At 46.3% G+C, this 18,198-nt stretch overlaps 1 protein-coding gene across 1 annotated transcript in view; it reads right to left on the minus strand.

Annotated features, from left to right (window-relative positions):
• Window positions 1–3,056: 3,056 nt before the first annotated feature.
• Window positions 3,057–18,198, minus strand: part of P3h2 (prolyl 3-hydroxylase 2) — a 154,374-nt gene continuing 139,232 nt past the window's right edge. Inside the window, exons 9-15 of the mRNA XM_041678316.1 lie at window positions 16,350–16,477; window positions 15,712–15,807; window positions 14,909–15,059; window positions 14,026–14,143; window positions 13,030–13,105; window positions 9,749–9,889; window positions 3,057–4,523 (exon numbers count right to left, since the gene is read on the minus strand). Of these exons, the coding sequence (XP_041534250.1) occupies window positions 4,431–4,523; window positions 9,749–9,889; window positions 13,030–13,105; window positions 14,026–14,143; window positions 14,909–15,059; window positions 15,712–15,807; window positions 16,350–16,477 (803 nt within the window). The 3' untranslated portion in view covers window positions 3,057–4,430. The remainder of the gene's footprint in view (window positions 4,524–9,748; window positions 9,890–13,029; window positions 13,106–14,025; window positions 14,144–14,908; window positions 15,060–15,711; window positions 15,808–16,349; window positions 16,478–18,198) is intronic.

Raw genomic sequence — 18,198 nt, forward strand, 5'->3', positions numbered from 1 at the left:
CCCGAGTCGGAGAAGAGGATTCTAGGCAAGGGTTTCTACGTATAAATAAGATTAACATTCAGCTTGGGGTTGAAATGGAGGCTCAGATGAAAACACTGCTTGTACTTATTTATTAAGGACAGAAAAGGCAAAGTGGGAAGGACAGTTAGCAGGAACGGTTCTCAGCTTTGCTCCTGGATGCTTTCTGTTACTGGTCTATAGAGGGAAATTAAGTTAGATGTGTCTTTTCCTTGTTTCTCCTTCCTCCAAAAGTACAAAACCGGTGACCAGAAAAATGTAGGTTCAACAGTGAAAAACGATCAGTCAGATCCTCTCTCCCCAACCTCGTTTCTGGAAGAGAGGACAAGAATATAAATTCTCCACCTATTGTGTTATGGTTTCTTAGGAAGATTTCTGAAGCCAGAGATGATTCGCTAACGCAAACATTTCCCATGGCCTCTGCCATTCATTGCCCAGCAGATCAGGGTCAGTGATCAGACTGTTCATCTCATCATCGTCCGGTCTCAGAGGTCGGGGCAGTGGAGGGCACAGAACATACTGTGATTTGCAACGAGGCCTGGCCATGGGGACAGGCACTCTGACAGCCCGACTCCACAGTTCCAGCCCAACAGTGAGCTCAAAGGAGGTTGGTGTGACTTGTCTCGATGCATCTGGAGATATCCACCAGGTAACAAAACACAACAGGCCCTATGCCTCAGATTGAAAATATCAAATTATCCAGGAGCCAAAGAGAGTTGTGGGTGGGCTGCTGGGACCATGTCATGAGGTCGCCTTGCATGACAGGCCTTCCTGACAGCAGATGGAGGAGAACCATGGCCTCCTAGTTTGGAATTTTTTCCAAATGGCTGCTGTTTGCCTCCCCTCCCCCAAGAGTTGGGGATGTGGGATCAGTTCCACCTTCCCCCCCACTTTTCAGCTTCAGAGCTGTAAGCCTTCTCAGACTGCTTGATGCTCTGGCATGAGGAGCTGCTGAGGTGGCCCCATTACTCCCTCCTTGACGTCAGTGAGGGAGTTGTTCCCTGTGGCTGTCTTCTGTGAAATAATTCAGCATTTGTACTTCAATTAAAATTCATAGGTATATATTATTAAATGGAACTGACTCATTCCATGGCCGCTCTTCAGCTGAACGAGTGCCAAGGACATGTCACTTACGTGATGAAAAGCCAGAAAAAATGGAGAGTTCCTTGCAGTTGAAAGGCAGGCTGTGCAGAAAGCATCTCACATCCCAGGGGGCACCGTCCCATGTCACTCTCTTCTAAATTTCAGTTAAAGACCACCTCTCTGCCTTTGGGGGACAGAAAAAAAAGACGCCCAGACATCATCTTCATGCCTGTCATGAGCCTTGTGGGGTCCAAGGTGTGTCTGGAATCAAGCTGAATTAGGGCCTTGTGTCCAATGTATCTCAGAGGACAGAAAGAAAGTATGTTGTCACACAGTTGTTAGCTGGAAAAGAGAGGGGGGTTTTCTTGATTCTGTAAAATCAAACCTTCTTCTCTGATAGCATATTAGATTGGCAGGCCTAGGGAGAGGAGGGAGGGAGCAATGGCTGCTATTGCTTCTCCTCTCTCTGGAAAGATCATGCTGTTCCCTCAGGCTCCATGCTCTGGGTCGAAAGGAACGCTCTATAGAAAGCCACCGTACTGTGTCCACCGCTCACTTTGTTTATCTTTACCTGCTAATTGGGCATCATATCCCACGCTCAGAAAACCCCTGGATTTTTATCTAACCCATGTGAGGGTTAGAATTTTCACGAAGGAAGGGATGAATGGTCCCTAAGTCCCTTGGTTGCTTAGGCTGTCTCGAGCACGGAGTCCTTCTGTGTAAACTAGAAAAAGGGACCCCTTGTGGACGGATTTAGACCTGCAGCACTATGGATGCATGAGCAAGCCCCATATTTAAACAAAGAGAGATAGGCACCAGTTTTCTAGGTAGAAGAAGACCTGTGCCTGGATTCCAGCCACCATGTGCGGGCATTCCTGCATCCCCCATTCCAACAACTCTGGCTTTAGTCTGGTCCTGTCTGCTATAATTCAGTCACTACAGGATCGTATCTGAGCCTCAGTTTTAGCCCAAACAAAAAGAGGGAATTGAACTGCAATTTTTACGGCTTTCTTCAACTCTCAAAACAATAAAAATTTGAATGGGATTTTCCACTCCTTTGCAAACAGGGCTAAGGAACACACAGACTCGAACTTCTAAGTTTGGAGTCATCTGACGGCACTCCCTAAATATTTGAATGAAATTATGCATGGTTTGATGTGGAGCAGATTAAAAAAATGAATGCTTTAGTAGATCCTCGATGTTCCAGGTGGAAAGCAACATGGCCAACCAGCAGAACGAGAACGGCCACTCCCTGCTGTCAACGCGGCAGAAGATGAGATCTCACACAACAGCGGCGTCTACTGAGGCCTGTGCCCACTTTCTGGGGCCTGCATGGCACACCCCATGCTGAAGCTGCTGCCTCTCCCCGGCCATCAGCGCACCCAGGAAGCAAAAACTGTGAGGAGCCAAGGACTGGTTTCTTTGTTGCTGTCTTGTTACCAGAAAACAGAAGTGAGATCCTTGCCCGGATCTGCCTATCATGGAGTCTGGGTGCCAGCTCGTGCTTCGCAGTGGAGAGCAAATAAATAATAACCATCTTCTTCACACCTCACCAACTATTAACCTAGAGTCGGGTTTAAAGTTTCGCAATGGCATACACCGGTAGTAACCTCATTTGTAACTCTTAGATGTTAGCAGAAATGTTTGCCCGTATCAGTTAGTGTTTCTAAAATTCCTCCTCCCACTGGTTTGTGTCTTGAGCAAGGCACAGGGTTTTGGAAACAAGTATGATTAATTACACCATTTTCAGAAAAGGAAACTGGAGCCCATGCAGAGGAAGGGAGTGGCTCTAGGTCACTTGGGAGTCTCGTGCTTTTCCCGTTCTTCCATGGCAGAGAGGCAACCAGAATTGCGGTTTGGCGGCGAAAGGCCGACAGCACATAGCCCTGCACCTGAATTTCTCAGTTTCCAAGAACAAATGTTCTTAGTACTAAGCAGCTCACAAGGGGCAGAAAGCAAACCTCACCTTTACTAGGGCACATTGCGCTAGTAGGTGTGGTCTCCCATTGGCTAGACTTGCCTGCCACAGGCTCCCAGAAGGTAGAATAAGACCTACGGCCAAGAAGTGACTTTGCGCAGAGCCCAAGTCTTTCAGGTCCCTGGATTTGCACTCTAACTTGCTAGCCAGCTCTGTTCCTTCCAAATTAAACGGCCTGCTTTCTTGCAGTTCACTGTCTTACTAGCAAAAGTGTCATGGCCCATTGCTCCTGGGATAGTCACTGTTGCGAATGGTTACAAACCACCCCTGGAAGAGGAAACGGATGTCTATGAGAAGACAAACGCTGCAACAAGGCTCCTTTTATTAAACACCTCAGCCACAACGTGCCTCTGGCAGCTGGCAGCAGCCCTGGGAAGAGGCTGCCCAGCAGAGGCAGACAGGGAGCAGCCTGCGAAAGGGATTCTACTTTTTCACCAGTGTTAGCCCCTCACCAGCAGCTGAGCAATAGCGCCTGATGCAGGGGGATTAAAGATGCTCTTCCATCATCCCTGGGATGAACTTGTCCTGCTGGAAGCTCTGTGTGACTGTTTAAGGACAACTCAGAGGCTATCCCGTACAACACCTGTCCTCAAGGTCCATGAAGGCTCGGGCGAGGGGACCCTGTGTCACTGTCCTTATCCCAGTGGTGGCTTCCTCAAGTCTGAAAGATGCTGCTGCTTGTGACTCTTGGGGCTATGCAGACCGTGTCAGGGGCTCCTCAGATTCAAGCCAAGCTTGCTGGGAAGAGTCTGTATTCTCAGCCATCAGCACCATGAGAGGCCACGGGGAAAGGCGACAAGCTGGAGGCCCGAGAGCAATTCACACACTGAGTCTAGACCTGGGGTACACTCTGACTGTGGGGTTGCTGAAAAACAATTTGTTGTGTTGAGATTCTGAATGTGCAACAAATTAATCATGTATGTGTTGTGTGTGTGTGTGTGAGAGAGAGAGAGAGAGAGAGAGAGAGAGAGAGAGACAGACAGACACAGAGAGAGATTATCTGGGTGGTATATGTTTAGTGTGTGTATGTGTGGCATGTTTAGGAGTTTGTGTGGTATGTGAGTGGCATATTGTGCTTCTGCAGTATCTCTGGGATGCATGTTTACCCGTGTGACTGTGTGACGTGCAGAGTGTGTGTGAGATGTGTGTTTGGGGATGTGCCTGGGCTCTGAATGATGAACTGAATAAAACCAAGGGCACGAGGAGGGCAAAGCGAGCAGAGACAGGGACAGAAAGGGGAATCTAGCAACTCCTAGTATCCTGTTAATTTATACCATGGCTCTGTACAAAAATAAAAAGGTTCTTATAAGATTAACAATTTAAATAAATATTCAATAGAACACTCTCTTTTCTATAGCTCATCTCTGGGGTTAATATTCAGTCCATGCTTCCCGCGCTGTTCTTGATCCAAGATGGCAATCACTTCATCGGCCTGTATCCTCTCCTGCAAAAAGACAAGTGACACATTTGTGGTATAGGCGTAATAACCAGGCCCGGCAGCAGATGCTTCCCCAACACTTGCAGCCAGCCATCTGTGCACAGTCAGGGAGAAGCCTGCTGCATCCAAACTGGCACAGTCTCCATACATCCCCATGTCCTAAGCAGTTACCTTCCGAGATGTCTCCGGAGGAAGCCTCATCAGATTACCAACTTCCCACCCTCTCTGTCTCTCGGTCCCACTGCTATCTCCTGCTCAACTCAGTGTTTAGACTCAGCTCACCATTTACTCCCCTTTTGGACCTGTCATGCTCTTCTACAAGACTCTGTTTCTCAGAAAGAAAAATGATCGTGGCTCACCCTTTGCCTGCAACACGTGGCTCTGGTCTCCCATACTTGATACATCTCTTGGCCCTGGATGTTCTGTATGCCGTTTCTGTCCCTAGGTCAGCATGGTGCATGGCCATTGGCTTGTTTTAGGCCAGAGTTTCTCAGTCATAGCATTACTAACATTTTAGGATGTGTGTGAGTGTGTGCGCGCGTGTATGTGTGTGCATGCATGTATGTGCATGCATGTGTGTCCGTGTGCATGTACGTGTGTGTGTGTGTGTGTGTGTGTGTGTGTGTGTGTGTAGAGGATCTTCCTGTAAACTGTAGATGTTAACTTCCCTGGTATACAAGATGTCCCCACATTGTGAGAACTAAAAATGTGTATAGGCAAAATGTCCCCTAAACAGACAAGTGCTACATCTTTAGACTACCTCATTCAGATCCTTCTCATGAAGTGCTCTGGAAGGTTCCAAACAGGTTTGCCTCCTCACTCAGGCTCCTAGTGGACATGTTCCCCCAAGTCTGACAGCAACACTGTCCTATGTGGAACTCACAACTCCAGTTGGTTGCAGGTTCTGTTTTCTTGGGGGGCGGGTGTCAGGTTTTGAAAAATCCACATTTTTCCATCTTCTGTGCCCTGCCTCCCCGCTCGCCTTAACCTGCAACTCTGTATTACTCACAGTCTCCTCTGGCTATTCACTCTAAAAATTGTCTTCCAGCACTAATCTGGGCAAAATGCTCCCCTGAATGCTCCCTGCATCCCTTGCATTTCCTTTTCCCCACACCAGTGCAGGATTGGGCCAGTGTGTCTTCCCCCAGACTTCACAGGCAACCTTCCATATGGTTTACCTGTGTTATTCCTCTAATTTAAGTCCAAATGTTGGCTGAAGCCATCTTTTCTTTCTGGTCACTCCCTAGTCTAGGGAGCTTATGCGGTGTGGAGAGTAAGGGAACAGGCACAAACACTTCTTAGCAGCTCGAATAAAATCCACCGTGCCTTGATATGAAATCAAGAATGTGGGCCCTGCCTCCTTTTTATCCTTGCATTAATCTAACTCTCTTATCTTCTCTAAAACCTCCTGTTCTAGCTGCTGTGACCTTCTTTTTGTGAGCTGTGTTTTTTGTTTGCTTTCTTGGTGCTAGGAGTTGGACCCAGGAGCTCACACATGCAAGGGTGCGCTCTGAGATGGAGCTCCCCTCCCCCACCCAGCACATTTTTGTTTCTTGGCTACCCTTCTCCAAACGTCTTCCTATGGCTGGTCTTCTGCAAGTTGTCCTCTGCCTGCAAGACTTCTCCCCTTGGGTTCCTTCTCATTGGTTCTTCCTGTCAGCCGGGTTGTAGGTTACATCTGCACGTCTGGAGAGCCTCCTAGCTGGTCTACCATCTACTGTTAGCCCAGTTGTTTTATCCTATTTTCTACATATCATTTATTGCTGTTGAAAAAAAAAATCTTCGGGTCATTTGCTTTTTCTTTTCTTATTGGTTGTCTCTTTTCTTCTTTTAGAATTAGGTGCAGGGGAGTGGAGATTCTCAGCTTCTTGATCATTGATGTATTGTCAGTGCTCGTAAAAGCTACTACCTCTTGTCAAGGGCTCTATTATCTTTAAGAGGAACCATTTATGTGGATGAAGGCCTAAAGTGCATCTCCCTAGAGGAGCCCCTCTTATAAAGCTTATTTCCAGCACTGCCCCCAAAATTAACCCTTTCTGAACTGACTCTTTAGGGTCCTCAAGTCATCATTTGCAGCAGACAATCCTTCCGCAACTTGCCTGGTGTTTTAATAATTTGATTCCCGGTTATCATCTCTCTGGTTTGACTTAATGTTCCATGAACGTAGGGGCTGTGCCCCATTCAATTTTTATTCCCCTGTGGCAGTCACTAGTCCAGTTTCTGGCACACTAAATTATAAGAATAACTATGTTCTGACTTGAAAACAAAGTTCTTTGCATGCAGGAGCTCAGGGTTAATAATGATGTCACACACAGATAACTAAAAGGAGCAGACACACAACATAATAGAAGACTACATCGTGACATCAGAGAACGCAGTGCTTAGCAAGCTGACACACAGAGTTTTCATATTGGACAACCACAAGAGACGATCAGCATATGCGCCTCTTAAAGAGAAAGGGACCCAAGTGTTGCGACAGATGTCTGGAAGGCATCCTAACATTTCATGTGTGTATATGACTGAAATCTTCTTGATGATCAGGAGTATTATTTATTTATTTACTTATTATCTGGTTTTTCAAGACAGGGTTTCTCTGTGTAGCCCTAGTTTTTGTAGAACTCACTCTGTAGACCAGGCTGGCCTCAAACTCGGAGATCTGCCTACCTCCACCTCATGAGTACTGGGATTAAAGGTGTGGGCCACTACCACCCATTCAGTAATATGTATGTATGTATGTATGTATGTATGAATGGATAAATAGATGCATGTATGTATATAGATACATATACATACAGACACACATAAACATACATATATACATGAACAAAGAAAGTCTATATATGCACATGTGCACACATACATACATACATGCATAAATGCATGCATACATACATACACACATACATACATACACACATATGAATCCATAACTCACTGTTCTTAGACAGGCTTTGTTCAGGATCCAGTCTAAGTCGAGGTTTAAGCCAAAGATTCACAAACTTTGCTACATATTAGAACTGTCTGGAGAGTTTTAACCCCCTGGTACTGAGACAGCTCCCTACATAATTAGATTTGTAGGTAGAAATCAGGTATTAGCGTTCTTGAAGACCCTCAGATGAGGCAAGGGAGAAAATTTTCCATTAGTTAACTAAGAGGCTCTTGTCATTTCCTACAAAGACCACTAGATGGCGGAACAGCCTGCAGGGTGGAGAAGTTTTTTTTAGTGCTTTTCCAAGAGGCCTGCATACTGGTGTTGAAGTATCCTGAGCAAGAAGGAGCAGAGAACTTGGTTTGCATTCATTATTTTAATAAAATGCTACAATGCATTGTGAGGGTATGATGGAAATAAAATGATACCAAATTAATACTAAAAACAGGCAGCTGATATTTCTACAATTTGTTACAATAGGGGGAGTGGTGCTGGCATTTTGTAAATTAAAAATTCAAGGAAAGAGAAACTACAGATGAAGGAGACTCTTGAGCACCCCTGAGAGTTTTCTGGGCTCTGGGGGGTTCTCCCCATCAGTGCCATCCTTGCCTTTCTATGCCAGGCTGTCAGGGTCTCTGTGTCTGAGATAACACAAGCTGTCCCTACTGTCGCACTTCAGCACGACTGCTGCTTTCTCCTTCCCTAGCTGCTGGACCTCTCTGCTCCGTGGAGTCCGGCTTCTCCTCTTCACCTATGCACCCGAAAGCCTGACCTAAGCAGCAAAGAAAGGACTGTGAGAGTGTGGGGGGAAAAGAAAGTGCTTTTTCTGACCATGGAAAGGGGCTGTTTCTAAACCGCTGCTGCTGACAATGGATTTGGATTCAGTTTACAAGGTTAAAGGAAAAAATAGAGCATCATTTGAAGACTAGAGTTTCAGGGGCTGGGAGCTGATCCTGGCTAAGATGCTCAGAGGTCTTGAAGAGGACGGGTGTTTAGTTCTCAACTGCTGTGTCTGCTGGCTCACTCTTACACCAGGAATGTAATATGTCCCCATCAGAATTCCACCAGCACACACACATGCACATAATCACACATACACGCATAATCCAAAACTAAGTACATCTTGAACTGGGCTTAGTGCACGTCTTTAATTCCAGCACTTGGGAGGCAGAGGCAGGAAGATCTTGTGAGGTCAAAGTCAACCTGGTCTACTTAGTAAATTCCAGAACAGCCAGTTCTGTCTACATTGAGAGATCCTGTCTCCACAACAGCAAAGGGGGAAATTAGAATTTCATCTCTTCTTCCACACTCAGAGCTGGAGTAGACTTTGAAGGTATCTGTAGACTTCTGTTGGTGGCTTCAGATAACCTTTAGTGACCACTACAATCAATCTCTGGGCCTCGGGTGGATCTCTGATCGCTGTCAGCAAGCTGACAATCCCACTGAACCAAGGTGAGGACTTGAAGATGACTCCCTAAAGCGATCCTGGCTGTTTTCTCCCAGGAGATTCTACTCCGTCTACTGTGCTGAACTTCAGGCCTCTTGACAGTAAGCGTCCCAGCCATATTACATTATGGATCAATATAATATTTTTTAAACAGTCAGCTTAATAGTGTACTAAATAATAACAAGAATCCAGGTTTCTTTATCCTTCCCTACAATAAACTAGTCAGTGATGTTCTGATGATTTTCTAGCCTTTCTAGTGACCTGGAGAAAGTCCTTGGCTGCCAACAAACAGGGTATCAATGTGCTCAATACTCAACATCTGAATGTACAGCCAGGGAGCACTAATGGATCTGTTTCTGCAAATGTCTTCACGGTTAGATCCGGGTAAGAGCTGCCTTCAGTACCACTTCTTCTCCCCAGATGTCACTGCAGAAGTCACCCCAGGCTTGACCCCCTTCCTATTCCCAGATGTCGCTGCAGAAGTCACTGCAGGCCCAACCCCTCTTCTTCTCCCAGATCTCACTGCAGAAGTCACTGCAGGCCCAACCCCTCTTCTTCTCCCAGATCTCACTGCAGAAGTCACTGCAGGCCCAACCCCTCTTCTTCTCCCAGATCTCACTGCAGAAGTCACTGCAGGCCCAACCCCTCTCCTTCTCCTAGATCTCACTGCAGTAGTCACTGCAGGCTCAACCTCGTCCTTCTCCCAGAAGTCACTGCAGAAGTCACCCCAGACTCAACCCTTTTCCTCCCCAAATGTAACTGCAGAAATTACTACAGGTTTAGGAACAAAGTAAGGACTTCTCAGAGAGATTGGTACAGGGAGCAGGGCTCACTTTGCAGTGGCAGCAAACTCACCAATTCTCTGTAAAGAGGGTCTAGGGTGAACCACAGTGCCACAGCACAGCGCTGGCCTTTGGTGACTGCCTTCACCCCATGAGGGTTCTCTCCGCCAGATGAGAAGCTGATCATTCGCCCACACTTTGGTTTAATAGAGGCCTGATAACAAAATAAAAATTAGACTTTCAATTCCTATGCCATGTGTGCATTCATCATTCCTTCTGTGTGATTACTTCTTTGGATTACATTTTAAAGCAAAGAGCTGGGATGGAATCTCAGTGTTAAAAAAACAAAGACTGCCTTGATTCTTTTTTTTTACTTGTAGAATATAGTTTCTAAGTAACGTACCATACATAATAAACCACTTAAGCAACATGCGTGGCACATCCCATGCACATGGGCGTCACCTGGCAGGTGCTCTGGTGATAACACGCCCACTCAAGCACACAAGCCTTGCACTTTAATGCACTACTGTAGCTTTTGGTACTAGCAATTCATTGGTGCTTAAGGTGGGTGTGCATTTTAATATCTGTGAACTTAGAAGGATATGAGGGGTACAGGAGACATTTTACCATTGGCCTATGTTACAGATACATGGCTGGAAATCTTTCTAATTCTCCACTGTGCACCTATGGGTTTTTTTTTTTTTTTTTTTTTGGTTTTTCGAGACAGGGTTTCTCTGTAGCTTTGATGCCTGTCTTGGAACTAGCTCTTGTAGACCAGGCTGGCCTCGAACTCCCAGAGATCCGCCTGCCTCTGCCTCCCGAGTGCTGGGATTAAAGGCATCACTTGGCTATAGCCCCTGGGATGACCCATACATGGCTCCAGAGACTGGAAATCACCGATACAACAATTCAAAGCTTGCACACTGTGAAGCTTCCACTGACTTTTTGGCAGGACATGATAGAGAAGGAACACACTCCTGAGGGCACCGGGCTGCACTGCAAAATCAACAGGAGGCTCTTGAGGCTGAGCAAGCACAGGCAACTGAGCGTTAGAGGCCATGGTCCTGTGTATTACGGGGTCTGTGGCAGGAGGAGAAACCACTTTGTAGCCTTCAAGAAATAAAGCTTATTCACTCCATTGAGCTTGGACAAATGCAGCCAGTGTACAATAGCAGCTCTGACCATTGTGTATGTGTGTGTGTCGACGGGGGGGGGGGGGGGAGATGACTGTGTGGTACAGCTAGGAGGCTCTTTCTTTCTAACCTTTCCAGGAACGTGTTTGAATTTTTTCTAAAGTCCTTGGATGCTACATAGATTTACTTTGGTCCTGTGACTGTGTGTACGATGCCAGAAGTAGACAGAAACGTGTGTGTGTGTGTGTGTGTGTGTGTGTGTGTGTGTGTGTGGTGGGAGGGTGTCATGCTCATGTGTGCAGGTGTCCCTAGAGGCAAGAAAAGGGCATAGGTTAGAGGCAGTTGTGTTGGTGTTAGAGGCAGTCGTGAGCCACCTGGCATGGTGCTGGGAATTAAACTTCATGTTCTTCAGTATCCAATGTGGAAAGGAAAAAGGAAATTTGCCACTTCCCGAGACTGGAATAAGTTTGTTATAGAAAAGGAGAAAAGTGGGAATTCCTCATTTTTAATAATTCCTACTTGATCATTTTAATTATCTACAAAAGCCCTAAAACTGCTACAAACAGGAAGTACTATTGAGCTTTTCCATTAAAAGCTTAGCAGTTTTTTTTATCCACTTTTTGGTGGGAAGTATGTTCTGGACTTCGTGAAATGTCTCAGTTATTATAACTGTAGAACTATGAAATAAGAATGCCTTCTGCTTTCACACATAGAGGGAGCAGGGTGCACTCATACTCAGTGAAGAACTGGCTGAGCTACAGTAGGCGGGCCTCTATGCCATTAGTCATTGGGCACTTCCGAATACGGCCACTAGATGGAGTAGAGGCAAAGAAATCGTCAACCATTTTATTTTTTTCTACCAAATTAAGATGCGAATGTTTTTTTCTTCTTCAGTTTCCATGTTTTCAAAGCGTGGAAATAAAATGCTTTCTGCACACGGCTTGTCTAAATGTGAGTCCTTTAGAGGGATTTAACTCCAGTCCAGAGCATTAGCCTTGGTTTCTTTTTCTCAACATAGGAAACCTCAAAGCACTTACTGATTTCTTTTTCTTTTCCAATAAAAAATGAGGCAACACGTCTGTTTAAACATTGTACTCAATTCATGAAATATTTTGTTATAACCATGCTTCTATGTTCTATCCCCACAATCCTCATAATAATCCCCCTAAGTCAATGATACACAGCTTGGGACATAGATGTAGTGTTCCCTGAACAACCATGTATATGTTTCACTATTGGGAAAAAATGTGCAAGCTGAGACTGAATGCACAAAATACGGGAAGAGTTTTGAAAATTGCTTATTTAATGCTAACACTTTGAAGTTCCTCATACGCATGTCCCGACTACTTGGATCTTGCAGCAAGGTAGATACCCCATAATCAATTTATAATTCTTAAGTTCTTCATTTGAGATTTAGTGTTCTTATAATGTGTTTGATCTTCGGCTTAAAGATCAAAAGATTCTAACTATACTGTCTGTGAGTGCTAAGGAGGTTAGCTTCTGAAGGCATTGCCTCGTTTATGAATAAAATGATTGGCGTGACTTGTGATCTAAATATTTGTGAGTATACATACCCATTTAGAGGTAAAAGATCATGCGTTATACTTAATTGTATAGACCAGTTTGTCTGCACACACATTTGGAAGTTCATGCTCAATCTAAGCACACTGTCCACTTGACGCCTAGACCTGAGGGCCTTAGGAACGCTGTTTGAAGGTTCCCATCATATTGTTTCAAGAAGACCCAGAATCTAAGCAAGTGGTTCTCAACCTGTGGAACCTGTGGGGTGCGACCCCTTTGGGGGTCACATATCAGATACTGCATTATGATTCATAGCAGTAGCAAAATTATAGCTATGAAGTAGCAAGGAAATTATTTTTTTTTGGGGGGGGGGACCAGAACATGAAGAACTGTACACAAAGATCACAGTATTAGGAAGGTTGAGAACCATTGCTCTTGGCTTTGATGCCAAATCTAACATTTATATGATTGCAATCAAATCCTTAAAAATTCCTCTTTCTCAATTTGCTCATCTTTAAAATGGGCTAAAAACAGTCATGTATACTTAATACTTTTATGATCTACAGATCACTGCGATCCACTTTTTCTCTTGCACTTTGTGCTCAGCAACAGTAGAAATTCAACAACCAGCACGATGCGGGGAAGGCGGTAACACTGGAGTAAAAATCCCCAGTCCCTTTTTAGGAGCAGCTTTCCTTACAGTCACAGTTTTGGCGTCCATTTCAGTAAAGATGAACTCTCCGCCTTCAAAGTCGTCGTTCATATACAGGAGTGCACTGTAAGGAAAGGGGACACATTGTTCCAGTGACAACACAGTCCTTGCCAGCATCGCTGTAAGACACTGAAGACTAGTGACGACTGGACCAGCCTGAGTGGTAAATTGTCTGTGACACTGGCCACCCCATACCCTTGAAGTTAAGCCCAGGGATAGTCTGAGTTATATTCCTGATGCTTATTGATTCCACTTACATATGGTTCTCGTCTCATGTCAAAATCACTTCCCACTGTAAAGTCCTAATCAGGCTTTGATTATCAGCCCTCTCAGCTCACCCACATGGTCTGTAATGCTCTTCCTCCAGCACAAAAAAGTTACCCCAGAGGATGGACTTTTTTTTCTTTCCTTAGCTTAGTTAATGTGACCTTGTGACCGAGCCTTCCCATGCAGATAAGGACTGCTCTCTAAACGTTTTGAATAAATCACAATATAGCAACAACTGACATGTTGTTAAATACACACAGAGGCTACATATGAAGATATGCTGTTGTATCCTGGGATAGCTTCTCTTAATGTACTAACATATGTCCTCATACTATCCAACAGTATTCCCTTTGGAGTTTCTATTTCCTTATGGAAACAATGCAGACACAATTCTTGGAGGGTGTGAATAATACACATGTATGTGATAAAGTGCTTCGTGTGTTGGGAGAGCACACCCTCATGCTGGAAGAGTGGGAAAAACATGCAAAATGATAGACTTTAGAGAAACACACTCATTTACAAAGTGAGTTGTCTACTTCAAAGGAGGCAATCTATGTATAATACTTAAGAAAAGAATGGGAAGGCTCGTTCTTGGTCATGGCTGCTGTTCCAGGTGACTCCTGGGAATCTCTACTCCACAGAGACAAACAAGGTAGCAAGCTCAGCAAAGCAGCTTCCGGCTTTCCACAAAAGCTCCACTGGGAGCAGCAGCCCTACCTATAATCCCGGAAAGTGTAAGCAGGAGGCTCCTTCCAGCATTCATTAGCTTCTGGATCCAACAGGCAGTTGTCGGCGTGAATAGGGTGACTGAGGTCATTTCGTCTATCCTGCTGCCCTGCCGGAAGAAGGGACAAGAATGAGAGCAGGAAGAAGAAGGAGAAGAGAAGCGCCCCAATGTGCAGCAGCTAAAGCACACTTGGTCAGCCTTCTTCAGCCCAGTGCGAAGGGGGAGAGAGAGAAGGCAGCGTGGTTATAGAAAGAGACCACCAGGCGAGAAGACCCCTGTGGCTGACCATCAACTGGACATCAAGCTTCGGTCTCTTTTGGGGTATAAAAGATGGAATGCATGGGCCTGGGTAAATCCCGGGCATTTTGTAGGTTGAGTTTCATGTGGGGTAGTGAAAGCCCATGGAGGAAATGGAGAAGGAAGCCAAAGGCTCTGATTCACTCTCCACAATTGCGAAGTGCTCTGACCTAGATCTCCTTCCACCCCTAGCAGGGTGAATGGAAGAGAACACCTGCCCCTCAGAACACTTTCCAGTGAGACCCTTGCTGTCTGCACCTCCACCCTGTGCTTGAGGACATAACTGCAGTTTCCAGCCTCCTGGGTGCCTCAAATTCAGAGCAGAGAAGTATTTTTCCCCTGCGTGTCTTAGCAATAATGAGAAATGGATTAACAGAAACTGTACAGAATGGTGTCTGCCAGAACTTTAGGAGCCAAAAGGTAGAAAAAGGAAGAAGAACTTTCTGTTGGTTTAGAAATCTGGTGTTCTCATAAGTTCTCACTCCAGAGCATCGCAGCAATAGAGCTTTGCTGGATTATTCTCTTTCCTATGGCATTCTGGGAGGAAGGAGACAAGCTCAGGTTTTGGAAACCTACCAGACAGGGCTGTTCTGCAGACCATGTGTGTATAGGAAAAATACAGGGTTGAATTCAGCATGAAATAGGATTCCACAATCTTCCGGGCCTTCTCACTGATGTCATAGAAGAGGCGAGCGCTCTTCAGGGGCACCCGGCCTTCATAACCAAACTGAAAACAAAAAATCCAAAACGCCAAGGACATTAGAGACTGTGGGGTTGACGGGAGGATTCGAGACAAACAGGCTCTCGGTTTCATGACAAGAATGCTGACCGGCCATCTCTGCAGTAACTAAAGAGAATGATAAATAGCATGCGCTTGCATGTTCAAGTAGAACGGTGAGCCATGCAACAGCTCCTCTGAATGGCAGCGGGAAGGAAAAAGCTCACTGCCCCCTTGCCCCTTCTCTCAGAACATAACCTTCATTCCCCTCTAATAATACTTCTTGAGACGAGAAGCATGACTGATGTAAGGACATTTCCGTCATGAGAAACATGAGGACATTAGCTCATGAGAACAGTGCTTGCATAGCTTTTGGCGAGATACAAACTTAGGAAACATGAGGCTTGGTAAATGGACGCCTTAATGGAGGGAATCATTAGAAACAGCGAAGTGGCTGGGGGTGTCGTGCAGAGACACGGTGTGTGCTGCCAACAGCCCTCAGCACCGGGAACACAGCACAAAACCACCAACTGAGTGTCCATCCACAGCTGCTCCTTCTAAACTCTCCCTCCCAACTCTGCCCCTCACAAGCCCCGCCCCAGCCCCCTCTCCTTCCCCACCATCCCAAGGAACCCAAACGTAAAGGAAGCAAAAGGTTTACTTTGAGCGCTTTCAAGACAGTCGCCCCTTCGAACTTTTCATTGGGTGTGTGGGGTGACGTTTTTCCTCGGTATCCATCACCAACCAACATGATTCCCTGGGGACAAAGGGCATACAAATGCTCTGTCAGTGACAAGGCACAATTCACTCAGCACCGCGTAATCCCAGGGTACAGGGATAACCAATTCTAATAGGGGTATTGGTATTTTTCATCTTCCTTATATAATACCACTTTTAAAAAAGACATTTAATACAAACTATTCATTTATTGGCTAATTGCTGGATAAAATAGAGGGATTTCTCCAGCAACTTCTACAGTAGGCAGTGCACACGCTGGATGGCTACCGTCTTAAGAACTAAGCCACTGGGAGTTTTCAGATTATTCCAGCCTAAAAGTTATAAAAGCACCTCCAATGTCTTCCACCTGCCACAGTTACTGTCTTCTGCCTAAGTAAGTGAAATTCTAATGCCCTAACACTGTCCTCCAGGTTCAGAACATTTTGGGGCAGGGGCTTCCCTCCTCCAGGACATTGCCCTTGAGGCTGAGGACAGACTGGCAAAGGGGCTTCTCTCCTCCATGCCACTGAGTCCAGGCTCAAGCTGGGCTAACACTGAGGGTTCCCCTTTTCCAGTCCTCACACTGGCCACGCTGTGCAGCTCCCGACACTGCTCTTCCGACAGGACGTTATCTAGGAGAACCCGCTGAGTCCCGTTGAGCTGTTCTGAGTTGTACACGAAGGTGATGTTCTCATAGAGCAGAGGGCCACCTGCAGGGACAAAGCAGAGTGTCCTCCGTGCTGCTACCTGCAGGGAGCCGGACAGGATCGCCATTACAAGATGGCGCCGACATCCTGTTTTGTTGGAAATAAACACTCCATATATGGCTATGCCTTTGGGAGCTGCATGACGCCGCTTCCCACATGCTCGGTGGTTTAGAGTCCTTGGGCCTATCCTGATGCAGTCTGGTGTCAGCTGATGGTGGCAACCAATCACAGAGCTACCCGTGTGCCTACTCCCTATATAAGCAGCTGCTTTAGTGCTCTCGGGGCCCCTCTCACTTCCTGCTCTCCCTTAACCAAGGGCACTCCATTAAAGTGTGATCTGAGAAGAATCCTCGTGTGGTGGTTGTTCTTTCTCGCTGGTTGAGAAGTTTGCCGCAGCTGGTGCCGAAACCCGGGAAACTTCGGTCGCCAGGCGAGGGGCCGAAGAGGATTCAGAACTCAACACGCGGAGTGGTGACGTCGAGTACTAAGGAATGTCAGGGGGTGCAAAGTCCTGAAATAAACTGCAGTGAGAAGAGCTCCAGTGGTCGCCTCACCCTTGTGGGACGAGGGTGACCATGACAGTGGAACCTCCAAACCGCTCTCTGTGGAGCCCAGAACTTGCTGCAATCAGGGGGTGCACCAAATAATCCTCAAGGTAAAGATTGGGGATCCGCAACAAAAAGCGGGTTTTCTGCTCTCGCCGGTAGAAGAAGGGAGAGTGGGGGTAATAGGGCCGCGACCAAAGCAGATGGTTTAAAGTGAGGGCAACGACCAAAGTGGATAGTTTAAGAATGGGATTTTAGAATGGGTGCTTCAACATCACACCTGATTTTTCTGGCTCTTAACGAGCTGTTACGCAGCACTTTGGAGAGGTTTTTGGCTGAAGGTGACACAATTGCTCTTTGGTTTGCTGTCTCTGGCAATCTTAATGTGTCATCCTGGGATAGGCTTGGTAGAGATCTGGATTTTGCCGCTGAACAAGGTATGCTAAGGAAGGGAATTATATTCATATGGTTCGAGTTACCAAGGCCTCCGGAGTTTGTAGTGGAATGTGAACAGCTGCGGCTCCAAGGCCAAGCAGCACTGAGGGTCTGCGAAGCTGCAACACGGACCTGCCTTGAGGATGGACAAGGCTAGAATGCTAGGCCACTCCCAGTGTGGGCCTCACCAGCTTGAACCTCTGTGGGGCAAGCGGCCTGGACTGGGTCGGGCCCAGCCGCTCTGCTCAGCCACACCTCCAAGCAAGGCTGAGTACATGTTCTTATGGTTAAACAACTTTGTATTTAGGCCCAGAAGGTATCGCTGAGTTTTAAGGTAGATATTTGCCTAATTTTAAAAAATAGACATAATGGGGGACCCCTCAGTGCTGGGGAGACTCTCACTCAGGTCTCGGGGTGGCGCAGCCCCCCCCCCCATGGCTCGCCAAAGACCGTCCTTGCTAAGGTCACGCACGTGGCCTTGGTTGGCAGGGGAGGAGTTCGACCCCGAGTTACCGGGAGAAAAAATTTTTGAGGAAAGAGGCCACAGCCCAGTGGTCCAGGAGAGTCATAAATTCCAAAAACCCAGTGGGGGGGTGCGGCTCCCTGCTTCTCTGGACCACTCCCAAGGTCATAATCAGCTAGTTCCTAAAACAGTAGTACCTACAGGGGGAAACTCCCTGTTTCTCAAGATTATTCTCAAGATATGGTCTGGCTTTCTCTTGGGCTAGTTCCTAAAACAGTGAT

The sequence above is a fragment of the Microtus oregoni genome, unplaced genomic scaffold, assembly GCF_018167655.1.
Source record: "Microtus oregoni isolate MIOR12 unplaced genomic scaffold, Mior012 000029F_ref0000214, whole genome shotgun sequence".
Taxonomy (NCBI): Eukaryota; Metazoa; Chordata; class Mammalia; order Rodentia; family Cricetidae; genus Microtus; species Microtus oregoni.